A 27,085-nucleotide genomic window follows, 5' to 3' on the forward strand; every position below is an offset into this window, starting at 1 on the left:
TCCCCCTTGGCCATAAGTGAAGTGTTATCCAATCTTATTTTTGCTATTTTTGAGCAAAAAGTAATAAAAGTGACAGAAAAAAAGTACTTATATGCATCACCGCAGTTTTGCCAAGGGGAATGTATGAACAGAGTGCACACGACAGCAGAATTAGAGATCCACTTGACTTCTACTAAATAGATATCTACTTCAGTATGCAAACAAGGTGATTGTACATCATCATCATACAAGACACAAGCAAACTCTTGGCTGCTGCCTTTTCTGCATGGAGTTTGCATTTGCACCAAAGATATGCAAGTTAGGTATACTGGAGAGACTTGTCTGTAGGTATGAATGTGAGTGTTTGTCTATCTGCGCTAGGTGGACTGATGTGAGATAAGTGAATATAGAAATTAGGCAAAATGTTTTTACATTGAGTATTATTCAGAAGTTGAATCCACCTGTCTTGGCGCAAGGACAGCGACACATGGTGGGATCTATGGATGCCACTATGCTTCCTCTTTCTCATTCTCCCTCACTTCAAAAGCACAGGAGTGGGGTGACAGGCCAGGGGAGGGGAGCCCCATTGTTAATTGGCCTTTTCAGCTGAACAGAGAGGTGAAGGGAAGAAGAAGAGAGGAGGACAATAGGGTCCCATTGCCTCTCCACAACAAGAGGGATGCACCGCCTTAAAAAAGAAAGAAAGAAAGAAAGAAAATAGACCAGTCAGAGCACATATAGACCGGCAGGGCTCTCCTCAGACAACCCCAAACTGACTGAATGGGACAATCAATCATGTTGCCTACAGTTCACTCAAAATAAATGAGCTGTATCCTTCATATAGCCTGAAGAATCTAGAAAAAAAAGTGGGAGACTGATTTAGGCTGTATGATATTAGGGCAGCATAAAGCGCAGGCATGAGGTGTTACTTACCAGACAAACTGTTTCCTCACATCTCATTCCACTGCTGCTGCGGTTCAATGGAACGATAGGTACTCTTTTCCCACTTCAATAAGGGGATGAAGCTCAATTAGCATTTCACAAGTCCCCTTTTCCTCCTCTATTGCAACCTTCCCCGCGGAGCCCATGCTTTCTCTGGGGATTGTCCTGTTTTGGGCCCTTGTTGCCGTTGGCAGGGTGACAGTATTCGAGTGTGCAAACTTGTGCTATTGTCCGCGGGCCAGAGGGAGCCATGGAGACCCCATAATATGACACAGGAAAATGTTTGCTGATGGCAATTCTATGGGCTTTGTCCGACTCTTTCTCCTTCATGACGACTCGATTTAAGTCTCTAAATGTTTGACTACAAATGCAGGAGTGCTATCCAGCTCCTTTCCCTTTGTCCTGCGAGGTTTGAATGAGTAATTCAGCCTTTGTGTCGCTCGATTGAGGGGGCAAACAGAAAGACAAGATTCTTGAGCGTTCAAGCCCCTTTCCATGGTTATGCACTCTTTAGATCCCCCCACACCCCCTCTCGCCAAATCCTACAGCTGACATCACTCTTGGGGAGGGTATGAGGGGTATCTATGTTAAAAACTCAACTTTAAACAGCTCCCGTGTGAAGTTACAACGCATGCATATTCTAGCAGAATTTGCACTCATTTTTATTCATGCACACTCCGGATTTTAGATGTTTGGCCAACGAGGAGAAATCACCGTGTAAGAGAAATATCGCATCCCCTCGGTGGCTTTTTTTTTTCTTCTTCTTTTTTTTTTTAACAGATCTCCATGACAACAATTTGCAGTGGTGAAGAATTCGATACCAGGGCGCTTGGAGGCTGATTGGGGTGCATTGTGAGGGGCCTGGGGTCGCTGATTGGTTCAAGGAAAGCACCATAACTACAAGGAGTTTATATTCATTCAACTTGTTGAAGTGCTCCTACTGCAGCCTGGAGAGAAGTCTGTGCTTGGACTGTTGCTTCGCGAGAGTCTGGATTCATCCAGCAGTGGTGGGTGAAGGGTTATTATTTTATGATATAATACAAATTGATCGATATCATATACAATTTGTGCTTAATTGCATTATTTCTCTAGCAGAAAAAAAGAGAACAACGCGCGCAATTACGCACTGTTACATTTGTTTTCTGATTTCCTTTCAGATCTTGATTGTGGACTATAACTTTTTAACATGGACTGATTTAATAAAAGTCTTGGCAATATGGCAAATGCAGACAGTGAGGTCAAAACGTTGCTGAATTTTGTAAATCTGGCATCCAGCGACATCAAGGCGGCCTTGGATAAGTCAGCTCCATGCAGACGCTCCGTGGACCACAGGAAATATCTGCAGAAACAACTGAAGCGTTTTTCTCAGAAGTACTCCAGAGTCCCAAGATGCCACACGCACAGGTCTGCAGAGTATGGGTGTGCCAAACCGATGGGGACTGTTCACCAGAGTATGAAGGTCGCAGAAAAGGCCGGTTCAGATGCGCAAAATGTGGAGAACGCGGGGAGCGCTGTGGAGCAGGTGCCTATGAGGAAACGCCAACTACCAGCCTCTTTCTGGGAGGAACCCAAGTTGACCCAGACTAAGAGGGAGCACTCACATTTAGGATTGAAAAAGAGCCCCGCAGACACAAGTGAGAATGGAGAAAATGAAAAGAGGAAAAGAGGTTATGATGATGATGCAAAGCCCACATTGTCTGCGTCCAGTCGACGCAGCTCTGCGGACAAAGAGACGCTGAAATTGGACCTGACCTCTCACCACTGTGTGAGTGTGTGCGGCTGCTGCCCGTTCCAGTATCACGGACACCAGGTCCTCCACAGTCACATTGTTGTCCCCCATCCGCCTCTGGGACTGTGGAGCAAGGCAGCAGGGACTGAGACAGAGAGACTTGAACATCCTTATGGACAGAAAATTCACACACACGTTGTGGTTAAACCCATACCGACCAAGCCCACCGTCCAGTCACCAATATTCAGTGTGTTTGGGTTCATTTAATTAACATATTAATGGACCAATCACACACACAAAAAAAATGTAAATAGGACTAATTATTTTCATCTTTTGTTCTACACAGCCAACTTTTTCTCTTTCAGTATTTGAAAATGAGACACTTCCCCAAGCACTTATTGGAATTAGTCATCTATTTTTGTTGTTTAAATCTAAAGGACTAAATTGCACTTGCAGAATAACTTCATCATGTTCTCTTTCATGTCAGTCTGATGCCACCAAGTATCTGAAATTTGACAGTAAGTTAAAAGGTTTCTACTTTTAGGTTTCTTCAGAGCTACTTTAAAAAAAGAAAGAAGAAAAAAGCAGTCAAGGTCATGCAAATGAATGAAGACATCCTGTTTTAGTTTCCTCTTTCAACTATGAGAATAGAATGTGGCACATAGATTGCTTCTCTTTGTCAAAGTAATGTTTGATAGACACATTTGATACAATGATTTTTTATTTTTAAATAAATGATTCAACTTCCCTTAAGAACTCATTTGGGCATAAGATCATTTTTACCTTTCAACAAGGGTTTGTGTGAAACTACAAAACATTCAAACAGACAGAATAAAGAAACGTGTTGACACATCACATGTCTTATAAATAGATATCTTATACGTAGAGAATAGCTTTGAGAATCGGACCATTTACACATTCACAATATTAGATGCAGCTAAAAAAAGAACCACCTATTCATGGCTCTGATGCTTATGTTACTTAAAGTTCATCTTAAAGTCAGTCAGTCAGACTCAGGTATCTGATCAGTTTGTCTGGCAGAGGTAGGCTTGTGAGAGATCTCAGTCTTTGTGTCCCCACCTGGGTCCGGATCCTTAGTCTGCAAAGGTGCAGCAGTGGACGAGGTGACGCTATAAAGAGACAAAGAGGATTGGATGTAATTTTGCTTTTTCGTAGGCTAATTTTGTGTTCCCATGCATGCATGCATGAAGGACAGAAAGATAGAGGAGATGGAAGGATGTAAGTGGTTTATGTAAATGTGTAAGATTTTGTTTAATACTTACACAACTTCCTCTTAACAGGGAGCCATTCCTCTCTACTGTCAAGGAGTTGAGTGAGCTTGCTGCACAGTTGAACATGACTAACATGCTCCAGCAACAAGTCTATGATCGGTCCTGCCCATTTACACATAATCGATGTTGAAATCCACTCACAGAACTAAAGAGGAGAAGAATCACACAAAAAAAAGATAAATTATTTCAAAAGAACAAACAGATTTCAATTATTGTGATTTCATAATATTGTTTTTGCTCATTTTTCACACCTGTGTTGCTTTTTCTGGTGGTTCAGTGCAGTTTAAAGGAAGCATACTGTCGCTCTGCAAATCATATCTGTTACTGCCAAAAGTTCTTAAATGGGATTCTGCTGATGTTGGGTGACGGGCACTTCCGTATGTACAGGTGAAGCAGGAAAGGGCATCACAGCCATTGTCCAAAAGGCACTTGAGTAGAGGCAGGTTATTCATGCAAAGTGCAACAACAGCAGGAAAAGTTGTGGCGTAAGATGGGATTCTGGTGTTGGCATCGGCCCCTCTCTCCAGCAGTAAGGACACAGTGCTGACGCAGCCCTGCCGTACTGCCATCAGCAGAGGACTGACCGGGTCCAGGCTTAGACTAGCGCCAGCTTTCAGTAACATTTCTGCTGTCTCCGCGCTGCCGTTGGCGATAGCAAAGCTGAGGGCTGTTGCACGTCTATCAGCATACTGGATGGAGTGACTGTGGGCCAGTGTAGCATTTACATCTGCACCTGTCTTGAGAAGCACAGCTGCCACAGTGTGTCTGTTGTGCTCAGCTGCCAGGTGGAGGGGGCTGATCCAACTGTGGCGAAGCCTGGCTCGACTTGTCACTGAGACGAGCAGGGACACAATCCTGAACACGTTAAACAAACATTTTTAGTAAAAATACTTAAAGACAACAAATAGAGAACACTATAACTGTTATCATAGCACCATTTAAAATAACCACTCTATTACTGTTCATTATAACCATGAATTTTGCATGAATACAAACAGTGTTTTCAATTATAATGACTAATTAACAAGTTATCTTAACTTACTCGTGGTATCCATATTGGGCAGCAACATGTAGAGGCAGCAGTCCTGAGTTAGTGGGTTTGTTGGCATCTGCATTTTTAGTCAACAACACTGCTACGATTTCCTTGTGGCCATTTTTACTGGCCTCATGCAGTGCTGTGACACCATCACATGTCTGCATGTTCACATCAGCACCTGCAGAAAAACATTTGTTCTTTTAAACCCTTTTAAAAATTATTAGGAAGATTAGGGGGATCAGTATGAGAAGTAGGTAAAAGTATACCTTTTCCAATAAGGTAACACAGTGCCCTCATCTGTCCTCGCTGAGCTGCTACAATGAGCGGTGTGATGCTGTATGTATTGGGGGGGTTGATCGCGGCTCCGGCTTTTATAAGTATCTCACAGATCTCTGTGTTGTTCCTAGATACGGCCTCATGGAGGGCCGTCCAGCCCTGACCACACCGCTGGTTCACAGTGGCCCCGTATGAGAGAATGAGACTCACCATGTCTACGTTCTCCAACTCACAGGCTGCAGAGACACACAAGACATGTAGTCATATCAGACCAACATTTGGCTATAACATGATTATCCATATATATTTCATATTTTAAATAGTTGTGCTGTGTACAAATGATTTAACGCTGAACCTTTGTACAAAGGAGTTTCTTTGTTCTTGCTGCCGATGTCGGGGTCAGCGCCTGCCTCCAGAAGGCACCGCACACATGACAAGTGTTCACAAGACACAGAGAGTAGCAAGGCCGTCTGTTCATGCAAGGTACGTTTGTCTACTGAACCTGGATGGGCTGAAGCAGAAAACATACATATCACACAAACTCACACTGAGTGACTCATTCGGCATTTTGAAAATGAACAAACAGTTCCCCAAAACACCTCTTTGAATATATCTAACAGTATGTTACCCTTACAGATTAAATGAATATGTGTCATACCCCTCAGTAGGGTCTTCAAACACTCAGTCTGTCCACAGAAGGCAGCGTCATGCAAAGGTATCCACCCATCTTTGTTCTCCTTCATCAGGCTGTGAGGAGTGGATGTTGCCAGATCATTAACAGCCTCCACATCTCCTCTCCTGATGGCAAAGACCACCTGGTCAACATCCCTTGAAAGGAGAAGAAAAATCACTTTAATTGACACACATAAATTCAATCAAGTGTCATTTCAGACATCCATTAGCACAAGGCTATAGTTTAGATGCAACCATGGACTCTAACCTTTATATTTATGTGATTTATTTGACTTTAATTAACCTAAGTAAGAGTTCTAACTGAAGGGTATTAAACCAATCATGATTAAATGTGTCTTACTCATATTCTATATTGACACATAGGCTAAGACCTCACTTGTACACAAAGACCCTTGACACACATACACACACACACACACACACACTCTCACACATAAACACATGCAGCCTCCGTGTCGAGCAGCCCACAACAATAAAGACTCACTCCGGCTCTGACGTTACGTCGCCCTGACTGTCTCTTCTCCTCCTGTCGCCTTGTAGTCGCGACTGAACATTTGTACGTCTGACCCCTGCATTACGAAACTGCGATAAATATTCGGAATAGCTGAATTTGGTCATTACTGGTGGTAGATGTGACGGCAGTGTGTCATTCAGCGCGCAGCGCGGCGACGCAGCGCAGCGCAGCAGCTGTGCCCTCCTCCCCCAGATTATTTTGGGACCGTATTGTCAGCCAGCAGGGTGACGGGTTTATCCATATATGTCAAGAGACTCGGACATCCAGAGATAAGACAAAAAGCACTGGAGATAATGCAGGCCAAGCCAAGCTATCTTTCCTCTTGTGCAGCCTTTCTTTCACTGGCCGGTTTCCAAGTTAAACAACCAGATATACAGAAGATTGAGCAAGAGAAAAGCGCAAGGACGCACAAAACTGACAATACCGCACAGGATAAAAGATAGACCCGCAATTAATGAGTCACTATTCACTTTTAATGGCTCAGACATTGTCACACTGTACTTTATGTGTCTACAGGGTCAGTTGGGCGATTTGGATTTTACTGCTGTGATTAACTCTCATTTTTTATGGGGGGCGCAGACAAATCATAAATGATGGCTGAAAGCTCCTATGATGAAATGCACTATTACCAGGGCTGTAGCCAGGAGTTTAGAAATACTGGAGTCATGAGTCCAAATCCCCCCAGTGTCCCCACCCCCACTTAGACAATTCTGACTGTTGTTCAGATTTATTTAATGTTACTAATATTACATTTTCTTCAGTATAACTATGCAACCATGTAATTTTATCTCCCAAAGTGATGGTCTTATCATTAAAAAAAACATTTTATTCAATTTGTTGAGTCTAAAAATATGATAATCAACTTTAAAAACCCATCATGTGTAATTTATGATTTTGTAGAATGTAAACTTCTCATGAGGCTCCTGTGTTTTGGGGTATTTGCTGAAATTATTCTGTTGTTTTTCTTGGGAGGACAGTCTCCCTGGGTATTTATCACAAAATAATGAATGTGAACCACTGGCTTTAATTTAACCCCAAAGCTTTCTAAGAAAATGACTTTCCCTCCCAGGCTTCTTAAAATGATTCAAAATATTTCCTAAAAGGGGCACTGGTGAGAAAAGTGTGTCTGAACGCAGTGTTTCTTCTTTAACATAAGGACTGTTTAAAATGTGATTGCTACATGTTTTCTCCAGCAAGACTGTCCAGTAAGGAGATTTGTGTTTCTTTCGGGTTAACCACCAGATATTAGTTAGTGTCTACAGAGTGGGCACAATGACACAATTAACAAAGTCACTAATTAATGTTTAAAGGGCTGCAGTTTCTCCAACAGAGGAAGGTGTTTCATCATCAACAGACCAGCTCCACACCTGTCAACCTTCACCATCTACAGGGAATTAAACCAACAGCAGCAGCAGCAGCAGTTTAGACCTGCAGACATTTCAAAGTCGCCTCTTACAGGAAAAGGAAAGTGTTTTTTTTAAGTTACTCTTTTTTTCTGTGTGTGTCTGTGTGTTTTTGAGGGTTTAGATTCAACATTTGTGCTGTTTCAGCTGAAATTAAATTATAAATACAAATTGAGTATTGTTTACACTTCACCTACAGCGGATGTTTCATAACGCTGTAATGCTTCAGTTCAGCTTTGTTGCTGTAAACACCAAATGTTGGCTTTAGAGTTTTAAAAGTGAATGTATCATTTCATTTCCTTTCCATAAACCAGATTAAACATTAATCTGACCATCAGGAGTTAATTGTCTGGAGAAACAGACCCCTTTCACAGCAGACATCTTGACTAGTCACACTTGGAAAAGCACAAGTGTTACTAATAACATTAATGATGGCTCTGTTCTTTTTAAAATGTCTCGTTAAGCCATGACACTATCATGCAGTACGCACATTACCAGGACCCTGAAACTAAAGCAGCTTAATTTTATCATTTATACCTGTGCCTCTCTTACTGTGACATGTTAAAGATGTATTTATATGCCTTTGAAATGTAATTCATTACAGCTTTATAAAATACCATTGAACTAAGTGATATCATGTATCCTCACCTGAGCAGATTTGCTGTGGTGTTGGGTGAAGTGGGGAGACTCAGGGAGTAGACAGCCAACCTGTCTGTGATATCCGCATTCAGTCTCTTGTACAGAGACCTGGATCTGCTGACTGCGATCATCACAGAAGGAGATTTGTTGCTCAGTCTGACGACCCTGTCATCCAACAGCGTGCTGCTGTGCTGTTCTCCTCACAGACCAGTGATGAGGCTGATGATCCAAATCAGAAGATTAGAAAACTGCAGTCAGAACACTAAAAGTAGCACATTGCACGGTCCCTGACAAAAAACAATATATCAACAAACACACATATTCTGCATATTCATACTGTGTGAATCACAGACCAAGCTCATTTGAAAGAAGTGAAATCTGCACTGGCAGACATCAGAGTGCAGCAGCTCAGGCAATGAGGCTACATGCCTTTTAAGGGCATGTTGAACTGTGTTTGGTTCCACTTGATTCTGCAGCTCCAGAGGAAACGTTGATGTGAGGTTATATATATGTTACAAAGAGTTATGCAGATTAAGATTGGTATCAGAATTACGCATAAAGCTTTGGTCACAGGTTCAAGTTTATTCACTCAACTATGACTCATGATAAAAAAAAAATAAAGAAATGATCATATGTTTAAACACAGATGAAACACACACACACACACATACACACACACATACACACACACACACAAAACCCTATAAAACTATATTTTAAACACAAACAAAAACATTGCTTTAAAGACTTCAACTCACCTTGTGCCTGTGTATCTCGTCTCCAGTCACACTGCTTTAATATTGTTGAATGTTTTCACACAGCTTGTTGACAACAGTAAAGCTGCCTTGATTCTTGTATGAGCTCTTCCTGTGACAGAGTAAAGTGTGAAAATGTGCTTGACAAGCACACAACAATGAAAGACAGATGATTTCTGTTTCACAATCACTTCTTCAGAAGTGTGTTTGTGAAAAATGCTTCCTGCATCTAAACTGGAAGTAGCCCCTGGCTTTTGTCTAACACAAAGTAAATAAAGGAACTAGACTAGACTAGCTCTATAAGGCTGTTTCCAATTTCTGAGGAACCTACATTTTTACCCAACAAAGACAAACTTGATGAAAGTCGCGTCATTCTTTGATTGCAGGTAATGTTGCAAAAACATCAGCATTGTTTATGACTGTTCAGTTCAAACTGTGACAGGATATGTAGACACACTAAGCATCCATTCAAATAAACCTAAGCTACTGTCATGACCAATCATCATTGTATTCAAATGTGTTTTATAAGATATGTAGACAAATGCCAGTGCATTTCCTTGGTATAGTCAAAACTTGATTTTAGATTTTAAGTATTTCTCTATAACGTTAAATATTAATGAAAGTTAAAGTGAAAGTCAAAGTTTGGATAAAAAGCTCCTTAGGTAGGTAAAGATCAGCTAGTCTGCTTCATCAGGATTGTGTTTGATCAAATTTGATTGACAATAATAATGATAATAATAATAATTCCTGATTGGGGCTCATAAATGTGTGACATCACCTTTTTTTCCCAACTGAAGCCTGTATGTCAAACCAGTGAGAAAGGTTTAAACTTTGGCATCAAATTGTTCATATAATTGTTAATTAACTCATAGTAAGAAGCCGATTTAGAATAAAAAGGTTTTCAGGGCCTGTTTACTACATAAAACCTTAAATCTAAACTAGAAGATGTAAATCCACAATGATACATCCACCTTCATGAATACAACATGAGTGGGCAAAATATTAGAAAAGCCTCTCACACTACAGTGTGACAGCATCAAAGAGGTCAGTCTCAGCAAATCATAACCCCCCATGAAAGTCAGATTCATAACAGGAGCTGCATTAGTTTTACATTCTGTTGTCTTACTATGTTATTTGCACATGAGAAAGTGAGAAAGAAGATAATGGGTAACATACTCAGCCCTGTCGTTACCTGTTTAATAAGTAATTATAGACTTTTTTTTTTTAAATGTCAGACTTGTCATAACAGGAAGAGCTCAGGTGGAACTAACAACATGACCGATGGCCCTGTTTCATTGAAGTGCATTCCAGTGAACTATCGTGTATTATACCGGGGTCCTGAGACTAGCCTTTTACACAGTGGATATTTTGACTTGTCATAGCAGGAAAAGCACAGGTGTAATTACTAGAGTTAACTGGCTCTGGTCCATGTAAGTGTCAGTAAGTGTTGTCAGTGAGCCAGCATACACAGTGGCAGAGCACTGAAACTAATAAAGCTAAACAGAGTGAAGCTTTTATTAATAATATTAATTACACCTGTGGTTTTCTGCTTGTGGCCAAATGTCTGCTGGGAAAAAAACCTAATATTTCTAAAGCCCCGTTCATGTAAAAAGTGTCTTATTTATTGTTACTTCACTTCACCTGATTACTTCACTGTGAAGAATGACATATGTGCAGAGTTTGTCACTAGAAGACTGTTTTCACATCCGCTGAAGGGAGAAGTACAGCAGATGGGGAAGTAATTGTTTTTTTCCACAAAAACATTTAAATTGTCTCATTAAAATTTTGTAAAATTACATTTACTCCTTCTCCCTCATTAAAAAACTCAGAATCTATGACTATGCAAATATTGTTCATTTTAGAAGTTTAACTGCTGGACGCAAGATGTCTCCTACTTCACTGAAAAGTTCATTCACAGGCTTCAAGTTTCCACAACAAATTTGTGTAAATTGCACACTGGAGCACGACTGGCTCTAAACTCTAGTTGTGATGTCACGAATCATGCTTAAACTCAGATTTCACAAACTTTCAATCTTTCATCACAGTAATCATCAGCTTCTGCACTTACATCCTTCTGCACAGTCAAGCTTAACCATCCAAACATAAAGCAAAACACATTTTTGAGTGGAGGGGGGCTTTAAGACTCTAAATATAAACAAGACAAAGGGTATGTTTTTCTGTAAAACCATGGTACAACCTCCTAACACTGATATTCTCATCAAAAATACAACTTAGCGCATTTTAGACATATTAGAAACTGTCTCTCTTTGGACGCAGCCAAGATAAATGCATGCTATGATTATTTCCCATATGTCTAATTGCATCACATGTTGGGAGCAGGCTGGAGAAACAGCCATAAAACCTCTTGAGTCCTTGTACAAACAAACTTTAAAGACTCTTATCAAAAAGCCAATGTATTTCCATCACTGTAGGGTACTGGAGAAACACAATTTACTGAGCTTTGAGAATTTTAGATTATTCTCAAATTTGTGCCTAGTTTATAAAATTTTAAATGGTTTGGCCCCTCCTCCACTATGTGACTTTGTGTACACTCACTCAGTAAGTTCTATTAGATCCTCCAGAATATCCTCTTTACAAGATTGTACCATTTCATCGCACTGCATTTGGGCAGTCAGCTTTCTTTGTGAAAGCCACAACTCAGTGGAACGTCCTACCTGATGATATGAAGAGCTGCAGTTCCATCAGTATGTTCAAAACCAAATTTAAAAATCTGCTAAAAACTACTCAGCTGTAATCACTGACTCTGCATTTCATCTCATAGTCTTCTCATGAAAATAATCTTGCTTTTAATTTGACAAGTTTACATTATTCATTTCTAGTTGACATTGTGAGTGTATGTGATGTGCTAGTGAGTGTAGATTTGTATTTTGTATTATGCGTCCTGTGTTTTCTTTGCTTTGTACTGTTTGTTATTGTTCTGTTATATGTTTACACACACAGTATTTTTTTAGGGCCTATATGTCACATGTCTGGAGAGGATCTTTAATGCAAAGTAGTAGCCTATCTGAAGTCTCTTTTACTGATGCCTGACTGAATATAGATGTCTGGTGTGGGCACATGCATGCATGTTGGTTGGGATGCTCTGCTTGATAAGCTCCTTGTCCGGGCAGGAGGATGTGAAGCCTTAAAGTTTTTACGTTTCATTGCATGCCCGTACAGTGAAATTAGGTCTAATTATGGGACTTTTCCCTCATTTTCTCTTATGTTAAGTCAGACTCCCTGCATAGTTTACTGGAAGCAGGAAGGAGTGAGCGCTCTCACCTTTCTCCGTCTCTCCGACTTCTCATTTCTATGCCAGTCAGTAAAACAGAACCGCCTCCCTGGCAGTTGCCATGACAACGGAGAAACGATCCCGGCACATTCCCTGTTGTCTCGCCTGCGGTTTCCAGGCAACAGAGACACCGATCCAGGAAAACATCCGGAAAGATCCTTGATCGTCCGAACGTGGAATAACTGCAGGACTTTATTTGTTTACTCATCGGGATTCCTGGACGATATATCTGCAAAAAAACAAACAAACAAACATGACGACTTCTCCCCTTCCTTTCTTAGACACCAGCGACCCCCGTCTAAAGCTCAGGGTGGAAAACAGAAGGAGAAACATTTTTGTAACACAGCCGGAAGACACCAGGTAGGCCTGTGCTTTTAGGCGTCATTTCTGTGTCAAATATGTCAACTTCATTTCTCTTTAAAACCCATTTACACATGTTTTGACTGGGCGATTTTAAGACTGACAATCCATTTTCTGCACAGGCATAGAGAGGAGGAAAATGTCAATCTCATACCAGTTGTAACGGAGGTAAGACTGAATAATGATTAGAAGCATGTGATTAAAAATAAGGGGAAAAAAAATATTTGTTATCAACTTGTGCATTCATGAAAAATATTGCTGCAAATTGAATTTTCTTACCCACAATCACTTTAAGGGGGTGTTCCAGCAATTTAGTACCGTATTGCACTTTCTAATGTTGGTGAACTTGCAAGAAACAAATTTTAAAGATATTTTCACTTTTAGTCCCCAAAAACTCTGGATCCTACAATTCCCATCATGCAACTCAGTAGTATCTTCCAATAGACCTTACCTGTCTGTTAATACCCTCATCTTTTAAACTCCATGACCCAATTTGCAGATTTTCTGTCAAACATTTGAATACTAAATACTCTCAATAGTATTCTTCACAATTAGTAAACTGACTGTTGCGTGTAAAATCGGTGAAGTGCCCCTTTAAGTTGTTTTAGTAGTGGGAAGAGTTTCATTGTTTATGCAATATAAATGTTTTGTTTTTTTTTACATGCAGACTTCTAGCAGAGTCCTTGACGCAGGAGTGAACACTTTGCAAAAGACCCTGGTTCTGAGGAAACAGGCTGAGTTGGAAGAGGTGGACAAACAGCTCACACTCAAAAGGCAAGAATTTAAGAGCTGTGTGCAGGCGCTAACTCAGAGAAGATCTGAACTGGAGATGAAACAACAGCAGGTGAGTTGTACACAAGCTGAGTTTAAGAATTTAGCTGACATGCAAATAACATTGTCCTAATACAGATGCCCTTGGGATTTGTTTGTTTTTTAACCCAGACTAAAGAGAGGGCGATGAAATTTGAAAAGTTTGTGGCTGAAAATGAAGCGAAGCGACGTCAAGCGCTGAAGAAGTATGAGGCTGCACAGGAGCAGAACATTTTGAAGCAGAGAGAGATCCAGGAACTGACGACACAGCTGAAACAACTTAGAGCCAGGTGAGAAGTCTAAGCCTGTAGGCCTTGAGTGAGGACGTTGCTCAGTAAGTCACTTTTCATCTCAGCTTTTCCACATCTCAACTCTTGCAGACAGCAAGTTTTAAAAGAGAGGATGGCAAAATACAAAATCTATGAAGATTACTTGATGAAAACACTTGATTATCTTCCCAGCAGTAAGTCCAAAACTGACTTTTTTGTTCTACTGACTTAATTACACACTGGCTGTAAGAGGGACCAAACTGTGCAATCCCTTTTTTTTAGATTACCTTGAGAATGGATCTGAATCTCTGGTTATGCCCATCATTCGGCGCCATGAGACGCTGTCCATCACCCACCAGGAGCTGCTGCAGCGTTTGTGGCATCTGGAGGAGGAGGTGGATCAGGGCCAGCGACAACTGCAGACCATGAAGCAGGATCACAGCATAAAAAAACTGGTCAGACTCTTACATACAGATGTGTAGCACACCTTGTCCCTAAATTAACAGTGCTTGAATGAACAACCTGGAGTTTTTACATCTGTTGCAGATGGCCAACAAGGAACTTTCTGAACTCCAGAGTGAGTTAGAGAGCCTCAAAGAGAAGAACAAGCAGGCAGAGGTTAACCTGCTGATGGAGCAAGGCCAGTCCAGACAGAAGGTTGTGACTTCACTGTTAGCTAATTTATAAACTGGAGTATTTTGGACAGAAATAATGTCATACATGTCATTATCTCTCAGGTTGAAGAAGAGGGCAGCTTACTCATGGCCATCAACAACCTTGCAGAGCAGTGTTATCTGCCAGCATATGGACCTCTGGAAAACATGAACGTATTGATGATGATGGACATGGTGAAGGTAATATCTTAAGATCTATTAGTATTCATATACTGTTATTTATATCACTTTACATAACTCTTGACTAATCAAGTGTATGATTTCAGGAGTACATTCTAGACAAGGCAGATACAGAGAAGAGAGCCAGGAGACTGATGGAGTCTGGGTCTGCAGTGACGAGTAGAACCGCTCTGACAGACAAAAGAGAGAGGATATCAATGAAAAGCATCGGCAGCAAAACACAAATCAAAAGTCCAAGTAAAGTCAGCAGGAAGAGTGAGACATTTAGTTGATGTAGAAATGTTATGATGTATAATGGCTTGTAGTAATTTAAGATTATAAAGCATGAAAGTTCATTCTTGACTTTGGAACAGTAGTTTGAAAAAAAATCTTGACAGAAGGTTCATTTACTATTAAAATGGAGAACAAGACAACTTCAACTGTCAATTTGGCAAATGACATCCACTGATGAAGCTCTGGTAGAAGTTATAGGAAATAGACTTTGTATTAAGATTTTTTTGTCAAACCAATACATGATTGGTTTGACTGTTTGACAGAGTTTCATTGTGCTAATAATACTATGCACTAAACTGTGCACTCAGTAGATTATGAAATGAGAAAAACTGTTTTACATGAGGTAATCAGGTTTATTGGAGTATCAGAACTTTGGAAATGTTTATTAATGAAATGTAACTTGTTGAATTTTAAAATAAAAATAAAATCACAATTAAATGATGCTGTGAGACCAACTAATTCTCATCAAAACAATGGTATGTATGTAATCTCACATATTTAGATTATACAAATAGCTATAAGAAAAAGATTTGTGATTTACATAAAATGTATTATTTGTGATATTCTGCATTTTACTTACTGAATACAGTGAATACAGCAACATGCAATTGCAGAGAGACTCAGGCTTTTCTACTGTAAGTGCTACATATTGTGCATGGCAAAATATTGCATCCATTTCATTCATCCATCTCTATCTTCATCCATTTTCTGTTTGTGCTTGTACACAGCACATCAATCATTAGCAGTGAAGCCAATCAGCTACAATCCAGCCCTTCAGCTGTGTTGTCACAGATTGTTATACCGGTTTTCTCACATACTTCTGGTGCAGACAGAGATAGTCAATTATGTTGACATGTCAAGCCATGCTTTTAAGAAGTTTGTTTTGGCAGTAATTTGCGTTCCTAAGGATTTAACAATAATCTGGGTTGTCAGATTGTGAGCCAACATTTCAATGAAGGTGTGTGTATCCTCTGCCACAGTAGCTTTCTTTATCTTTTCTTTTTAGCTGTCTCTTCATTAATCAGGAAGGACTGTCTGGACTATGGACTGTCTGACCCCAGCCTGACCTTGAGGAGGGCTAAATTTACCCAACAATTGTACCCAAGTACAATTTAAAGGTACTTTACCGGAGCATTTCCATTTTATGCTAATTTGTAGTTCTACTCTACAATATTTCTCCATGAAACATATGACCAACAAACAAAATATGGTGCATTGTAAATGCATTCAAATTCTGCTTATGCATCGATAATAAGAATCTTATACATATAATAATAATAATAATAATAATAATAATAATATACAACTTTGAAAGGGGCTATTATGAATTATAATTAGCCTACTTTAACTGTGCTACTTTGAATAATTTTACTTTTGTAAAATTTTGAATGCAGGAGATTTACTTTAAACCCACCATGAACCTATATGGGTTTCCAAGTTTTGAGCTAACACAGGTTACACTGGTTCATATTTTTTAAGCTAATTTTAATGTTTTTCGATATTCCATGTTACAATTTTGAAACTTCGTATGTTTTTTTTTCTACTAATGTACATCATGTCCTGAGTATAAACAAACCCTGTACTGTCCGTCAATTTTTTTCCTAGGATGGTGAAGACATGACCCGCCCTACTCTGCCTCTGGTTGGCTAGTGCTCGTTCACTTCGTTGGTTGGATTGGTTAGGATTAGGGTAAGAATATCAGTGTAAGCCAAACAGAGACAGAGTAGGCCGGGTCATGTCTTCGCCATCCTAGGGAAAAGAAAATATGGTACTGTCCCTTTAACATAGCACGTGGTACTGGCAAACATCCGGTATACGGAAAATGGAAACAAAATTGCAACAATGTATTGACACACAGCTTTGACGTTTCGGTGTCTTACCAAATTTTTATTGCGTTTTCGTGTAGTATTTCCATGTTGCTGACATACGACGGAATGACGTACAGTCACCCGACCCTTAAAACCGTTTGGACTCGCAGATAATGACGTTTGTTTCTCGACAGATGGAGGCTGGCAGCCTTGTCTCATGCAGGGAGGACATTTCTGCGGTGTTCCCGGAGGAAACGCCGGATGCCAAATATAATGTAGGCTATTCAGCTGGGGGTGGGTGGTGTACTGCAGGTGGTCGTAGCCACTCCAATTAACTTTAACATGCCCGTGCCGCAAAATAACCAGACGTATTGTCCTTTGTTAGGATTTAAGCAGCCAGTTTTCCTCCGTGAGAAAAGTGCGCGGGGATGGAAACTGCTTCTACAGAGCCTTCTGCTTCGCACACTTGGAGTCAGTCCTACACAGTGCCAGGGCTCTGCAGAGGTCAGTTATCATCATCAGCCATACGCCCTAACTAAAAGTCATTTAAAATTCAAGGGAGTGTGTTAAACACTGCATTATCGAGGGGTATAAGATCACTTGACTAACTGGTTTCATTTTCAGATTCAAGGACCAAATTATTCAAACCAGCAAAGACTTGACCTCTGCGGGATTTGATGAGAGTTCCTTCAGGCACCACCTGAACACAGTAAATAATGTATTTCCTTCACCAATCACACAGTCTGTTGAATTTAACAGTTACGTAATTCAGGCACAAATTCTAATAATAGTGATTAAAAAGCACTTTTTTTCTGTATTAAAAATAAACGAAATTTTCTGCTCAGATAGAAGCATTAAGTCTAATTCAGGCTATGAACCACTCAGAAATTAATGTCAAGCAACAAAGCAAAACCCAGTGGCGGATAAAAATGTAAACTTTGTGGAGGTAACAGCAATGACAAAGTAGCCTGAGATCATAACAGATACCTCGATCACTCCAGTTAGGCCCTCCATCCTGGGTAGCACTACATAACATTGTACATGTGACTTGTCTTATTACTTGAATGCACCATTTCATCAGAGTCCACATTCACAACTGCAATTTCGAAAGGTACATGCATACAAAAAAATGTGCATGTTACTGAATCGTGTCTTGAGGGAAGCAACTGAAATAGGAAAGTCCCTGTGATGGCACACAGTCTGGCCTATTAAGACTCTCTGCCATTTAGGTAATGATTACCTGGTAGAGGTACTGTAAATGAAAACCAACTGGACTTGACATCTTAAGACTTTGGTGCTCATCTAAGAACATTAAAAACCTCTTGGTTGAATGTAGGTAGTTCTGCTACTAGGTTTCTCTGCCTGATAATAGATGCTTGCAATGAAACACAAAGGATTCAAGCCTGACTAGCAGCACTAGGAGGGAAAAAAAGTTTGTTAAACCAACGTGCAATTCCTGAATTCTTTCTCTTCCTTTGAAGGTCATAAATGTTGTAGAGCAGTGCCAGGCTGATGAGCAGGAGGAAACACTGTTCAGGCTCTTCAATGAGCAGGTGACCTCTGACAGTGTAGTGCAGTATCTCAGGCTGCTCACTTCAGCGCACCTGCAAAACCACGCAGACTTCTTCTGCAACTTCGTGGAGGCGCCCAATCTGCAGGTCTACTGTCATCAGGTTAGTAACGAGGTGTTGCTGCCCTCTAGTGGGAAAAACAAGTAGATGATTTTTTTTTTTTTGGAAAGGAAATGCAACGGTAAAGTGCAATAACGTCTACCTTCTCTTCATTCAGGAAGTGGAGGTGATGGCGATGGAGTGCGACCATGTGGACATCCTGGCTCTGACGCAGGCTCTGGACGTTTGCATCCACATCGTCTCTATGGAGGGCGATGAACAGGAGTTGGCTCACCACATCATTCCAGAGGCCGCTGAACCCTCCCTGCACCTCCTCTACCAAACTTCACATTATAACATTCTCTACCCACGACCTCGACCCTGACCACTGATCCCTAAGGAATCAACCCAACTCAGGAATATTGACTTTTAGTTGAATAAAATCCCAACTGGGCTTGAAGACACTTATGAAAATAGCTTTTTTTTAAAAATAGAATCTTGCAGTGTAAAGTGACTCAAAAAACATCTGGAGATACATTTTTTTGCACACTGAGCAATAAGTATGTAAAGACGCTTTGATACTTTAAAATGAATTTATATGAAAATTACATAAATCAACAATTACATAAATCCTGTGATAGTTGTTTTTTTTTTTTTTAAATACACATTTCCACAAACAGATCACTGCTGCTGCTCTTCTTTCTTCTGCTTCTTCTGTTGTAGCGGAATGCCTTTCTTTAACTTTTGTCTCTTCTGTATTGAAACCTTGGTAAGGGCGCTTTCCCTCCCTGCGAGAGGCATGTGAGGCAGGGAGAGCTTCCCCATTTGAGTTGGGTACTTGGTCTTTATGACATTCTTGAACACAGGCTGGGAGATCAAATGCTTCAAATGCTTTTTCATCCCTTTCACCATCTTCTGCTGCTCCCTGTCAGCTTCATCATCATTTGCTCTGCCTGTGGACACAGATGTAATATTCAGTCATCTGCAGTTTGATCATTTCTGAACAGATTGAACATGTTTTACGACTGTGGTGTGGTTATGATTGTCGTACCAACTAAAAGTTCATCATCCAGGTCCACCTCCAGGGCCTCTGCTGCTTGTCTGAACCAGGAGTTGTGCTGTTTCTCCCTGCTGTTGTGGAACTCAATCTTCTCTATCTTCCTGGCTAAGTTAACACGTTCCTGTGGAGCGATACATACATAAATATTCAAATATAAACTTTTTAAATCAGCACATAAATAAAAGGACCTAATGGTGATGGTTCTCACCTTGATGGCTTCCATGCATTTGATCTCTATGGGAAACATTGGAAGCTCCTCGTCCTTTCCCAGAGTCTTGTAAATCTTTTTGAAGTTCATCATGTCGTCTGGGCCTATTAGCAGCAAACTGAGACCCTGTTTGGTGGCTCTTGCTGTTCTGCCACTCCGATGGACATAAGTCTCAGATGTCCTAGGAACCTGGCATTTACAGGAAAGCATTGGGGAGATAATTATATCAGGTACAGGAAACCTCTTTTTAGAGATAATGTTGCAGTAGAGTATCGACAACAGCTTCTAATACACTACAGCAGTTAACAGAGCAGAAAAATCCAACCATATTAACTAATAATGATATTTTCATTGATCAATTGAAGACCATAAATGAAAAAATAACTTGGTGACCAAAATTCTGCTTGACAGTAGAATATAACAATGCTCGTGTCTTAGCTAGAAGCCTTTGATAACTGTCAAAAAGCTTACCTGGTAGTGAATAACATGCTGAACATTGGGGATGTCTAGTCCTCTTGCTGCCACGTCAGTTGTCAGCAGAACACAACTGTGGATGAAATGATCAGATTTAAGTGTCAGTTCAGTAAGTTCAGCCTGGAGTCAACTGAAGAGTATTTCTTAAAAACTACTATGCATTAGGGCTGCAACCAACTTCTTGATCAATTGTTGGTCTATAAAATATCAGAAAATAGTGAAAAATGCCTATGAACGTCGTTCAGGTCCCATGATCAAAGGTATTGTCTTTAAATGTCTTGTTTTGTTTGACGAACAGTCCAAAATCAAAAGATATCCAATTCACTATCATGTTTGACAAATAAAATCATTAAGTCATTACATTTGAGAGGCTGAAACCAGCAAATTTTGGGAATTTTAGCTTGAAAAAAAAAGATCAAAATAGTGAATAATTTTAAACTATAAATAAATTATAAACTATTTATATACAATAAAGGTGTGAAATTTCATAAAAATATAAAGTAATCACATGTTTTAACTTTACTCTAAACAGGCAAGTCCCACTGTAATCGTTTTTTTTTCCCCCAAAGAAAATGTGGCCTGAATGCCAGCAGCATGAGTACATGTACAGACAAGATTGTACTAGTTACATCACCATCCAGCTTTAGGAGTGATGAAAACTCTTGTATGAAACTGTAAGTCTGTCCTCTGAATGAAGATCTTCCTCAAAAAAAGGTTTGGGTAATGGTTTAAATTATAAACTACTTTAGTTGAAAATTTGCAAGTTATAGAACATATTCTGCAGTTATGCATATGAAAAGACACAAGAATTCAATTACTGATAGGAAGTATAATCCAGGACTTTTCAGGCATACAGAATGAGTCATAAGGGTTCTTATTTCATCATAGGTTCATAATGAATGTAAACTTTAGCCTAAGGCTGACACCTTCTGACCACGACTGCAAGACTCACCTCTCCCTCTCAGCAAACCTTTCCAGGTTTTTGAGGCGTTGTTTCTGGTGCATGTTGGCATGTAGAGGCAGTGGAGTGCAGTCTAGGATAACCAGCAGGGAGTTCAGCCTCTTGATACAGTCTATACTGTTGGCAAACACCATGGTGCGCCCAGGGTACTGGAGCAAGAAGTAATAGAGGAAGAAGTCCTTATCGTCCTTCTGACAGTGGATCTGTGTCTCAGTCAGGGTCTCCACGGTTGCCTCCTTCCTGGTAAGATCAACTATTTTGGGTTTGGACTTAATCCCCACTCTCTCCATGAGAATTTCTAGCTTGCTCCTCTGGTCCAGATTCTTCTTCTTCTTCTGCAGGAGGCGGGTGGGCAGGCTGCGAGCCATGGTCAGTGTGGCGGAGAACACAAAAGTTTGCCTCATTGGATTGAAGTGAATGGTGTTCAGCATCTCCAGCAGACTGTCAAGCTCTGCAAAGTGACCTCTTTCTACCATACGATCTGCTTCATCAATGACCAGGCACCTGTCCAATAACACAAAAGATAAATGGAACAAACCAGCATCCCTGTATCACAGTTGATATTCATCACACTTTTGATGTTTGAAAGCCCTCCTGCAAACAGCAACTATGTGCATGCAGTCAAAACTGGATCCCTTTTCTTAATTCACACTTTCTCTGCAAGCATTGTACTTAAGTCCCTACATGCCAGGGTTTACATTATTTTATGTATTTTTCAGTGTAACTGCAAACAGGCCATTGTTGTAATAAAGCATGGATGCTATGCCGAAATAAATGAAAAAAAACTTCAAAGAAGGAGAATACTCCGATACTCTTTGTTAACACCTAACGACTGAATAACAAACAACAGCTGTGACCTACTTGAGTTGTCTGAGGTTGAGCAGATGTGGATGTCTCTCCTTGATCAGGTCCCACAGACGTCCTGGAGTGGCAATAATGATCTCTGGCCTGCGCTTTAGCATCCTCCTCTGTTTTTCTTGTGCCATCCCACCCACCACTATGGCTGTTTTGATATCTGTACAAAAGTAATAGTTTGAGTGTCTGATACCAAATTGTTGAGGTTGATATTGATATGAGAGAATTAAAAAAAAAAAACAATAAGATAACGATATATTGTCCAACAGTAATTTTTAAAACTTAAATACATACATAAATTAACAATTTTGAGTGAGCAACTACAGCTCTGTAATTGAATTAATAACTCACCAGTGAATTTTGCGACAGCGTCAATATGGTGTTTGACCTGTACAGCCAGCTCCCTGGTGGGAGTGAGAACCAGTCCAAGCAGAGGCTGATTCTGACTAGCAGCGGCTTTCTCTTCCGCTTCGGCGGTGACGTCAAAGTCAAACTCTGCATTTTCAATTACTTGAACACAACCAAGCCTTTTGTCCTCATCATCTTCTTCAGCGCTGTGATCATCCTCGCTGGCGTCTTCATCTGAGTCACCTTGATCCTGCTCAGCGCCACTTTCACCCTCTTCCTCAGCATCCATGTTTCCCTCCTCGTCCTGTTCTGATGTAGATTCGACACTTACGTCTGCTTCGCCTCCTGCTTTCGTGGACTCATCAATAGCAGGTAAATACAAGCTCTCCAGCTTTGTGGCTGGCTCCTTGTTGTCATCAGCAGGTCTTTCTGAGCCTTTCTTCCACTCCAGGATGGTGTGGATCATGGGAATACCAAAAGCTAACGTCTTACCGCTTCCTGAAATGACAGCGCTGACATTAGCTTAACTTGCGGAAATGTGAGGATTGATTGTTACGGGACAAAACAATAACTTAAGAATTAAAATACATTTGCTCTTACCTGTCTCAGCTGCCCCCAGTATATCCATACGATCTCTGATGGCTGAAGGCAACGTCAGGGCTTGAATAGGGGTTGGTGAGCCAAATCCAAGACTGCTCAGTGCCTTCAGCACAGCGGAGGGAACAAACAGGTCTTTCCATGCACTAACATCAGCATTTTTGACATCAGAACCAGAAAGTGCAGCATTTGTCCAATTCTTTGCTTGCTTTTTGGGCTGCTTTGTCACTTTATCTTGACTGGATTTGTCTTTTTCCAGAACCTGATGTTCAGAAGACGGAGACTCAGAGTCTGGCTGTTCCTCTGGGGTTGTATCCTTTTCTTTCTGCTGCTTCTGTTTCTTTTTCTTGTTTTTGTTCTTCTTTTTCGTCAGTTTTGATTGAGCACCATTTTCTGAGCTAATGGCAGAGGAATCTTTTGAGGTGTCTTCTGCGGCTGTTTTATCTTCCCCTCTCCCCTCCTCACCTACACCTGCATCCTCTACAGAATCTGGTTGGACTGATTCTTTTGCAGCCAGTTTCTTATTTTTCTTCTTCTTCTTTTTGGCTTTTTTCTTGGCTGGTTCAGTTGTTTTATCTCCCTCTTTGCTCTCTGCATCTGCCTTCTCTCCACCCTCCTGCTCTCCCTCACTGACTTTCCTCTTCTTCGCCTTTTTCTTTTCCTTTTTCAGTTCTTTCGCTGCTTTAGCCGCAGCCTTTTCAGAGTCTATCAGACGGTAATTTGTCAGTTCTTCAAAGCACACCAGACCCTCCATGCCCTCGTCGGAGAAGAGACTGGGATCCAGCTCGATAGCTTTCCATTTACCTTTCACATGGATGCTCCGTTTGTCTGGTTTGCGCAGCCCGGAGGACATACGCCTGTTTTTCGGATTCATCTTCTTTGTCTTCATTTTCCTACAAATCGTCACAAGTATAAGTGATCCAAGTCACGCCAACACTGACTGGTTAAAAACGTATCCAACAGTTCAATGTTTGCTTAAGCTAGCTTGAAACTGCGTGCCGAAGCACACACTTGTTAAATGTTGCTCGTAAAAAAATATACATGTATACATATATATAAAACTCGGATACAATTACATAACTATACGCTGAAAAAAATGTCTTACCTTTACTTTGTTTGGCTCCTTGAAACATCAAAATATGACTACACGTAAAGACAACCACGCATGACACGAGGACGCTGCCATGACAGTGTTGATCACGTGGTTTTGAAAAACTTTATTTGTCGAACAACGGGAACAGTGCCATCTAATTTCAAACTCCACTAATATTTAGAGAGGATGTGTTGCACCATTTTTCTCCTTCCAAATAATTCTGTGTTAATAAACACAGAAATATCTTGCGGTATTAACCGATAAGTCATTAATTAAGGCTCATGAGTTTCTCATTTTCTAACAAGTCATCAAAACTGTAGTTATACATCAAAACAAGTCTAAAATACAAGGTAATAAACAGTCATTTCTGTAGTTATACGTGCTAATATGGTTACGAGTTTCTCCACTTTCTAATAAGCCATCAAATCTGCAGTCATGCCTCAAAGCAAGTCTAATAAAATGTAAAAAATAAAACAAAAAAAAAAAACAAAACTTTCATTTTTACAGTTATATATAGCAATAATGTCATTAACAAGGACCATGATCATGAGTTATCTGCATGCAATTATAAATAAGTCACTGATAGTTACGGGTTAATGAATAATTATGGGTCTTTTTCAGAAGTTCAGCAGTGTATTGATCCTTTGGAGTAATATGTTTGTTTATTTAATATATTTAACAAGATTGAATTACTGTGGCTGTCTCATTTATGTACCCAATATTGTTCTAATTTTGTATAACTTGAAAGCTGGAATCATTTGTTACTCATTAAATGCAAAAAATATCAAAATAAAAATGAAAAAATAAATAAAAAATAAAAGGCACAGTAATGTTAAGTCTTTATTAATATGGATCACATATAGGTTTCAAACCAAATTTGAGATTAAAAAATACATCAAAACAGGTTTTTAGAAACCTGAATAAACACAGCGTCATGTGCAAACACTTCTACCCTTGAACCGTACAGTCATGACTGTTAGTATTTGCTGGGGTCAATCACCCTGCCCATGAACAGCAGACAGTTTGTGTCTTCGTGGTATATGAAGAAGAAAAATGGTTTGTTGATGTAGAAGGTCCTTGGTAAGGAATATGCAATAATGCCAGCTGTTGTAGCAGCTGCTGCGGTGGTCCCTTTCTCATCCACCTCAATCACAGCCTTGTGCAGCACCTGTGATTGTCCACAAGAGATAAAAGTCATCATCTGCAATCTGGAAAATGCAAGGATGTTAATTATAGCACTTTGAAATTGAATACCAACCTCTGACAGTTTGAGGCCTTTGTTCTTACTCAGCCTTGTCAAATTGGCTGAATAATTGAAGATACTGGCAACACCCATATGGGGTAGAAGTTTGTGCAGATGATACGACTGCTCCATCTTGAATTTGGGCATGTTTATCTCCAGTTTCCTGTGAACACAGTGTTTTACTCAGTAAATTAAGTTGTATTTTTACAGCAACCATTTCAGAAGTGCTTCACAATAAAGATAAAATACAATGGACATACAATTATACAATACCGTTGGAATATAAGAGAGTAAAGCTAAACAAGTTGGTTTGACAAATGACATTTTTCCATGCACTAACGTTTTTTCCAGCTTTTTGATCCAGCTGAGGAACCTTTCAGTGGTGATCTCGTCATCAATGACAGTGTAGTCGACACCTTTGTTGGGTAGCACGATAAGCATGGAAATACCTTGCTTGTATGATAGTTTCAGGACTTTGACACCAAGAACAACATCTTCCATTGTGTAGAACTTATCCTCTTTAAACATCATCTGCACTTGCACAATATTATAGTTGTCAATGTAGAAGGAGTCATTTCGTGTGAAATTGGCATTGAAAGGCATCTCCCAACCTCCTGTGGAGGATATAATAATGTTTGTGTTATTGTGTAGGCTGGAGGTCAAAGGTTAAGGTACAACTGGGAGTCAATATACAGATGTTAATAACCAAAGAACTTACCCTGGAAGAAAATTGTGTTGATTAACATGAGTTCGGTCATTTCATTAAGAGTGGAAATCATGTTTGTCACTTTGTCCTCAGTCATGTGCCTTATATACTCATTGATGACACTGATACTCTGCTTTGTGTCTGTAAAGTTTAGGCTTTTGATGTCCGCATGAAAAAACTTCTGGATTCGGTCCTCAAAAGCCTGCTCTATGTCGAAATGCTGCTGGATGAAGAGGGCCATGGCTTCGTCCACTTTCAGCGATCCATTCTGTGTGATGTTCTCATGAAGGAGCTCGAACAGCTGTGGAATGAGTTCGGGCTGGTCGGCCCGCTCCAGCTGATCCAGCTTGAATGCCTTGAGTATTTCTTCACGTGTGGCACCATCAGAAGCCATTAAGAGGGCAGCAAAACTGGTGGAGATGCTCAGAGGTGAGAAGAAGATGTTCTTGTCGTGGTAACTGGATATTTCCTGGTAAAGGTTCATAGCAAAATCCATATTTTTGAGGGACAGATCCGAAATGGTGGCGCTTGGACGTTTTGCTTGGTGGACAGGAGCGAGGAAGCACATGTAGGTTAGGATAAAAACAAATGCCATCTTCATTTTGTTTACCATCATTATTTGTGTCTGGGAAAGTTTTGCTGCACAACCTGAATCATGAAGAGAAGTACACATGACAAAAGATATCAAGGAAGCATAATTGAACAATCACTAACACAACTCTACAAATGATGATAAGGCAGGTTACATCTCTTAAATAACAGTTGTGACTAAATAAAGTAAGCCATATGATAATATTTTTTTTCCAAGATGGACTAACTGTCATACGTACCATTCAGCTTGGGCAAGATTACATCTGAAAGCAGCATCTATTATTTGGGGAACCAAAGTGCAAGTGTGCTCTGAGTGTTACATATTAACTATGACACACAGCCTGTGGTGTTGATCCAAATGCTGTCAGAGCTGTTTTCTGAACATTCAGGACCTCACAACACTTCACTGTAACAA

General features: G+C 40.2%; 6 protein-coding genes across 9 annotated transcripts; 3 read left to right on the plus strand and 3 right to left on the minus strand.

The window, feature by feature from the left end:
• Window positions 1–921: 921 nt before the first annotated feature.
• On the plus strand, window positions 922–3,398 carry LOC137200259 (protein FAM181A-like). Its single transcript, XM_067614931.1, has 2 exons — window positions 922–1,928; window positions 2,079–3,398. Exon 2 carries the CDS (start codon window positions 2,138–2,140, stop codon window positions 2,915–2,917), a length of 780 nt encoding a protein of 259 aa, XP_067471032.1. The 5' UTR covers window positions 922–1,928; window positions 2,079–2,137; the 3' UTR covers window positions 2,918–3,398.
• Window positions 3,399–3,402: 4 nt separating this feature from the next.
• LOC137200254 (ankyrin repeat and SOCS box protein 2-like) lies at window positions 3,403–12,630 on the minus strand. 4 transcript variants are annotated; one of them, XM_067614926.1, is made up of 10 exons: window positions 12,541–12,630; window positions 9,262–9,370; window positions 8,513–8,722; window positions 5,913–6,082; window positions 5,610–5,765; window positions 5,245–5,490; window positions 4,985–5,156; window positions 4,194–4,797; window positions 3,934–4,087; window positions 3,404–3,780 (listed from the first exon to the last, which is right to left on the minus strand). In XM_067614926.1, exons 3-10 carry the CDS (start codon window positions 8,632–8,634, stop codon window positions 3,650–3,652), a joined length of 1,755 nt encoding a protein of 584 aa, XP_067471027.1. In that variant the 5' UTR covers window positions 8,635–8,722; window positions 9,262–9,370; window positions 12,541–12,630; the 3' UTR covers window positions 3,404–3,649. The 4 variants fall into 4 exon arrangements, with proteins under 4 accessions (XP_067471025.1, XP_067471027.1, XP_067471026.1 ...); XM_067614925.1 differs by lacking the exon at window positions 12,541–12,630 and having other exon boundaries at window positions 9,262–9,448; XM_067614924.1 differs by lacking the exons at window positions 8,513–8,722; window positions 9,262–9,370; window positions 12,541–12,630 and adding an exon at window positions 6,432–6,812 and having other exon boundaries at window positions 3,403–3,780.
• Window positions 12,631–12,724: 94 nt separating this feature from the next.
• Window positions 12,725–16,231, plus strand: si:ch1073-416d2.4 (coiled-coil domain-containing protein 42 homolog). Its single transcript, XM_067614929.1, has 10 exons — window positions 12,725–12,910; window positions 13,033–13,078; window positions 13,578–13,754; window positions 13,853–14,010; window positions 14,101–14,183; window positions 14,272–14,444; window positions 14,536–14,646; window positions 14,727–14,843; window positions 14,930–15,592; window positions 16,123–16,231. Exons 1-9 carry the CDS (start codon window positions 12,804–12,806, stop codon window positions 15,113–15,115), a joined length of 1,158 nt encoding a protein of 385 aa, XP_067471030.1. The 5' UTR covers window positions 12,725–12,803; the 3' UTR covers window positions 15,116–15,592; window positions 16,123–16,231.
• Window positions 16,232–16,895: 664 nt separating this feature from the next.
• On the plus strand, window positions 16,896–19,164 carry LOC137200260 (ubiquitin thioesterase OTUB2-like). The gene is made up of 5 exons (XM_067614932.1): window positions 16,896–17,199; window positions 17,310–17,428; window positions 17,549–17,633; window positions 18,406–18,597; window positions 18,713–19,164. The coding sequence occupies exons 1-5, from the start codon at window positions 17,098–17,100 to the stop codon at window positions 18,917–18,919; spliced, it is 705 nt and encodes a 234-aa protein (XP_067471033.1). The 5' UTR covers window positions 16,896–17,097; the 3' UTR covers window positions 18,920–19,164.
• Window positions 19,114–24,255, minus strand: ddx24 (DEAD (Asp-Glu-Ala-Asp) box helicase 24). Its single transcript, XM_067614923.1, has 9 exons — window positions 24,143–24,255; window positions 23,041–23,930; window positions 22,444–22,938; window positions 22,099–22,252; window positions 21,229–21,741; window positions 20,274–20,349; window positions 19,803–19,991; window positions 19,586–19,715; window positions 19,114–19,487 (listed from the first exon to the last, which is right to left on the minus strand). The coding sequence occupies exons 2-9, from the start codon at window positions 23,924–23,926 to the stop codon at window positions 19,216–19,218; spliced, it is 2,715 nt and encodes a 904-aa protein (XP_067471024.1). The 5' UTR covers window positions 23,927–23,930; window positions 24,143–24,255; the 3' UTR covers window positions 19,114–19,215.
• Window positions 24,256–24,957: 702 nt separating this feature from the next.
• serpina10b (serpin peptidase inhibitor, clade A (alpha-1 antiproteinase, antitrypsin), member 10b) lies at window positions 24,958–27,013 on the minus strand. Its single transcript, XM_067614928.1, has 5 exons — window positions 26,910–27,013; window positions 26,092–26,727; window positions 25,714–25,987; window positions 25,389–25,536; window positions 24,958–25,298 (listed from the first exon to the last, which is right to left on the minus strand). The coding sequence occupies exons 1-5, from the start codon at window positions 26,944–26,946 to the stop codon at window positions 25,107–25,109; spliced, it is 1,287 nt and encodes a 428-aa protein (XP_067471029.1). The 5' UTR covers window positions 26,947–27,013; the 3' UTR covers window positions 24,958–25,106.
• Between the last annotated feature and the right edge of the window lie 72 nt (window positions 27,014–27,085).

This window comes from Thunnus thynnus, chromosome 16 (genome assembly GCF_963924715.1).
Source record: "Thunnus thynnus chromosome 16, fThuThy2.1, whole genome shotgun sequence".
Lineage (NCBI taxonomy): Eukaryota > Metazoa > Chordata > Actinopteri > Scombriformes > Scombridae > Thunnus > Thunnus thynnus.

Bases quoted from the DNA above. Each gene is read 5' to 3' on its own strand.
- LOC137200259 (XM_067614931.1), top strand. From the start codon at position 2,138: ATGGCAAATGCAGACAGTGAGGTCAAAACGTTGCTGAATTTTGTAAAT.
- LOC137200254 (XM_067614924.1), bottom strand. From the start codon at position 6,565: ATGACCAAATTCAGCTATTCCGAATATTTATCGCAGTTTCGTAATGCA. The intron at 6,083-6,431 runs GTGAGTCTTTAT...TCTCCTTTCAAG, and splicing joins GACGTAACGTCAGAGCCGGA to GGATGTTGACCAGGTGGTCT. The intron at 5,491-5,609 runs GTTCAGCGTTAA...GTGTCTCTGCAG, and splicing joins AGAAACTCCTTTGTACAAAG to CCTGTGAGTTGGAGAACGTA.
- si:ch1073-416d2.4 (XM_067614929.1), top strand. From the start codon at position 12,804: ATGACGACTTCTCCCCTTCCTTTCTTAGACACCAGCGACCCCCGTCTA. The intron at 14,445-14,535 runs GTCAGACTCTTA...CATCTGTTGCAG, and splicing joins ATCACAGCATAAAAAAACTG to ATGGCCAACAAGGAACTTTC. The intron at 14,844-14,929 runs GTAATATCTTAA...GTATGATTTCAG, and splicing joins TGATGATGGACATGGTGAAG to GAGTACATTCTAGACAAGGC.
- LOC137200260 (XM_067614932.1), top strand. From the start codon at position 17,098: ATGACGTTTGTTTCTCGACAGATGGAGGCTGGCAGCCTTGTCTCATGC. The intron at 17,200-17,309 runs GTAGGCTATTCA...GTCCTTTGTTAG, and splicing joins CGCCGGATGCCAAATATAAT to GATTTAAGCAGCCAGTTTTC. The intron at 18,598-18,712 runs GTTAGTAACGAG...CTCTTCATTCAG, and splicing joins TGCAGGTCTACTGTCATCAG to GAAGTGGAGGTGATGGCGAT.
- ddx24 (XM_067614923.1), bottom strand. From the start codon at position 23,926: ATGAAGACAAAGAAGATGAATCCGAAAAACAGGCGTATGTCCTCCGGG. The intron at 22,253-22,443 runs GTGAGTTATTAA...ACTTTTGTACAG, and splicing joins CGCTGTCGCAAAATTCACTG to ATATCAAAACAGCCATAGTG. The intron at 19,488-19,585 runs GTACGACAATCA...CTGTGTCCACAG, and splicing joins GGATGATGAACTTTTAGTTG to GCAGAGCAAATGATGATGAA.
- serpina10b (XM_067614928.1), bottom strand. From the start codon at position 26,946: ATGCTGCTTTCAGATGTAATCTTGCCCAAGCTGAATG. The intron at 26,728-26,909 runs GTACGTATGACA...TTCATGATTCAG, and splicing joins AATCTTGCCCAAGCTGAATG to GTTGTGCAGCAAAACTTTCC. The intron at 25,988-26,091 runs GTAAGTTCTTTG...TATCCTCCACAG, and splicing joins CAACACAATTTTCTTCCAGG to GAGGTTGGGAGATGCCTTTC.